This window comes from Theropithecus gelada, chromosome X, assembly GCF_003255815.1.
Source record: "Theropithecus gelada isolate Dixy chromosome X, Tgel_1.0, whole genome shotgun sequence".
Classification (NCBI taxonomy): domain Eukaryota; kingdom Metazoa; phylum Chordata; class Mammalia; order Primates; family Cercopithecidae; genus Theropithecus; species Theropithecus gelada.
This window is the reverse complement of record NC_037689.1, coordinates 48037559-48040487: the sequence shown is the minus strand read 5'-3', so window position 1 is coordinate 48040487 and position 2929 is coordinate 48037559. Positions and strand designations below refer to the sequence as shown.

The window sequence follows — 2929 nt, the reverse complement described above, 5'->3', positions numbered from 1 at the left end:
TATGTGTTTTTATATAAATTATTAATTTTTAATTTTCCTAAGGATATATTAAGAAACAAAATTACCACATCTTGAAAATATTTGGGACAATTTAAGCCTATGCAAGTTCTTTGAATGTAGCCGCCTTTTTTCAAGAAGGTTTTTAGTGAACTCATTCTGGCTTATATTGATCACTGCATTTCATGTGATGATTTTAAACCCAGAAAATACCACCCTGCAATCAGAAAGGCTTTTTGATGCAGTAGATAACATAGAATATAAAGTGCACTAGAACAAAACAAACGGCAGTCTTAATAACCTAAATAAATCCAGGTATCCTTTATTTATACTAAAAGAAATAGGAAAAGGAATTAGGCAAACCAAGAATTAAACAACTTTTACATTTCTGTTTTTCCTTTTCTTTCTCGTCATATTATGATGTCAACTTTTTTACTGTGGAGTTCTTTAAGATTCATATCAAAATCCATTTTCTATTACCATGTTATCTAGTTCTGAATTACAATGAAAATATGTTGTGTGATTTTGTTTTATTAATACCCAAACCGTAACTTTCAAATTGGTTAAACAACCATGAATGTGAGAGCTATGTTTTTGATAATTGTATAATCTGAAGCAAAATAAACTTTCACTTAACAGAAACAATCTTGAAAATTGACAAAGAAATAAAACATAAATCTACAAGTTACTCATGTATAACAAGACAAAAGAAAGAGATATATCTTGTTCCCTCCAGCCTCTACTATACTGCACTACTTAGAAAGCTTACTACTCTCTTCTAACATAAAGCAACATTTCTACTTCAGAATGGGAGGATCTGTAGGATGTGGCCCCATAAGGTGCCCTGGCCAAGGGAATAGTGCCAGTTCTGCCTTAAGCTCTCAATCTCAATGCTCTCTCTACCTCATCTATCAAAGCGTCTTCATACAGATGTGGGTATAAACCGGGACTGGTGTTATTGATCTCAGCCAAAACACGCAGGACTTTCATCTTGGTGGTTTCAGCATGGGCTCGTGGACCCCACAGGAACTCATAGCGTGGAGGATCACTGTTGCGCACCTGCCGGTAAACCACGTACTTATCTTGCACCAAATCTTCAGTAATGATCTTCCGGGTATCCCCATAGATTGAGTGCAGGATCCCATCATATATCCCCAACACACCCAGGAACTCCCAGACCTCCTCTTCAGTGGCACGGTTGCCTTTCATGAAGATCAAACCCAGGAGCGACATCAGGAGACCCGACTTTGGCAGCGCATTATCACCACTCAGACTTCCTTCACTGGAGAGGCCCAGCTTGCTAACAAGGGTATAGGACTCGCCGCTGGAATCCATTTCTTTCAATTCAACGCCAAAGGCCACCGCCAAACGTTCGGAGGTTCTCTTGAGGATCTCAGGGAAGCAAGGCTTGTACTGTCTGCAGACACGCCTCAGCATGTCTGCCTTCAAAATGGACTCCTTCTTCTCAAACTTCTTCTGCAGGAATTGCACCATCTTGCTCGCTTTCCTGTTTAGAGGATCTCGGTCTGCGGTTGTAAAGAACACAGTTCTCTCGGAGGGGCTTATACTTTCCCCTTCTTGACCCTTGGCAGCCACATCAGAGTTTGAGCCTGAAACATCTGCATCAGGCGAGCCAGTGGGTGAAGCTCCCTGAGTCTCCTGAGGAACGGAGGCATCAGGGGAGGTGCTTGGACTTTTCTCATCTTGACCCTTGGCAGCCATATCAGATTTTGAGCATGAAACACCTGCATCAGGAGAGCCAGTGGGTGAAGCTCCCTGAGACTCCTGAGGAAGGGAGGTATCAGGGGAGGTGCTTGGAATTTTCTCATCTTGACCCTTGGCAGCCACATCAGATTTTGAGCATGAAATACCTGCATCAGGAGAGCCAGTGGGTGAAGCTCCCTGAAACTCTTGAGAAACGGAGGCATCCCGGGAGGTACTTGGACTTTTCTCATCTTGACCCTTGGCAGCCACATCAGATTTTGAGCATGAAGCACCTGCATCAGGAGAGTCAGTGGGTGAAGCTCCCTGAGACTCCTGAGAAACGGAGGCATCCCGGGAGGTACTTGGACTTTTCTCATCTTGACCCTTGGCAGCCACATCAGATTTTGAGCATGAAACACCTGCATCAGGAGAGCCAGTGGGTGAAGCTCCCTGAGACTCCTGAGGAACGGAGGAATCAGAAGACCTACGACGAGCACTCCGACAAACAGCAGAAGAGGATGAGGAAGAGCGAGACTCTTCTTGCTTCTCTGCAGTGACCTGGGGACCTGTGAGACCTTGCGGCTGACCATGGGTCTCTCGGCGTTTCTCACGGGCACGGAGCTTACTCTTCTGAACCCGAGGCATGGTGGCTGCGGCCTATGACAGCAGGTAGGAGTGTGGACATGAAGGTTGGCACCTGGACGGGAGAGAGTGACATCATGTCAGCACCTTCGGCAGAGAGCAACTCTCCTGGCTTTAACCAGCGGCCCTTCTGGAGGTTTCCATGAAACAATTGCTCCAGGAACTCGCAGGACTCCTGTTCTCCTGGTCTGTTTGTCTCCTTCGAACTTAGGAGGAAGTTAAGAGTGAGTGTTAGACTATAGCATGACAGCCCATTTTGGGGCTTACTGAGGTGACAGCAGGGACCGGCAGTGGGGGCCCCTCTGTTCAGAGGTGTGGTCCTCTCCGTTTTTATTCTGGATCATCATAAAAATTGCAGTCAAGTCCCAGAGGCCCATTCCCCTCTGCCGCTCTGAAATTGACACTAGGAATTTTTACAGTACTAACGAGGAGGAAATAAAGAAGCACTCCTGCCCAACACTTCTTTCCGGGACACCCAGATCGCCTAGGACTGACAGCAGCGGAGGCATTTGAGTGCTCTTGCTGTTATATTGAGAACGGTCCCTACGGTAATCAGACTCCTCATCCTGACTCTTCCCACAACCTG

The 2929-nt window shown here is 45.7% G+C and overlaps 1 protein-coding gene across 1 annotated transcript; it reads right to left on the bottom strand.

The window, feature by feature from the left end:
• Positions 1-721: 721 nt before the first annotated feature.
• LOC112614980 (melanoma-associated antigen B6-like) lies at positions 722-2346 on the bottom strand. Its single transcript, XM_025371604.1, has 2 exons — positions 1995-2346; positions 722-1742 (listed from the first exon to the last, which is right to left on the bottom strand). Exons 1-2 carry the CDS (start codon positions 2344-2346, stop codon positions 871-873), a joined length of 1224 nt encoding a protein of 407 aa, XP_025227389.1. The 3' UTR covers positions 722-870.
• Between the last annotated feature and the right edge of the window lie 583 nt (positions 2347-2929).

What these genes read in the sequence shown, in the direction of transcription:
- LOC112614980 (XM_025371604.1), bottom strand. Translation starts at nt 2,346, where the DNA reads ATGCCTCGGGTTCAGAAGAGTAAGCTCCGTGCCCGTGAGAAACGCCGA. An exon ending in CACTGACTCTCCTGATGCAG is followed by an intron (nt 1,743 to 1,994) that starts GTGCTTCATGCT and finishes CTCCTGATGCAG; the next exon opens with GTGTTTCATGCTCAAAATCT.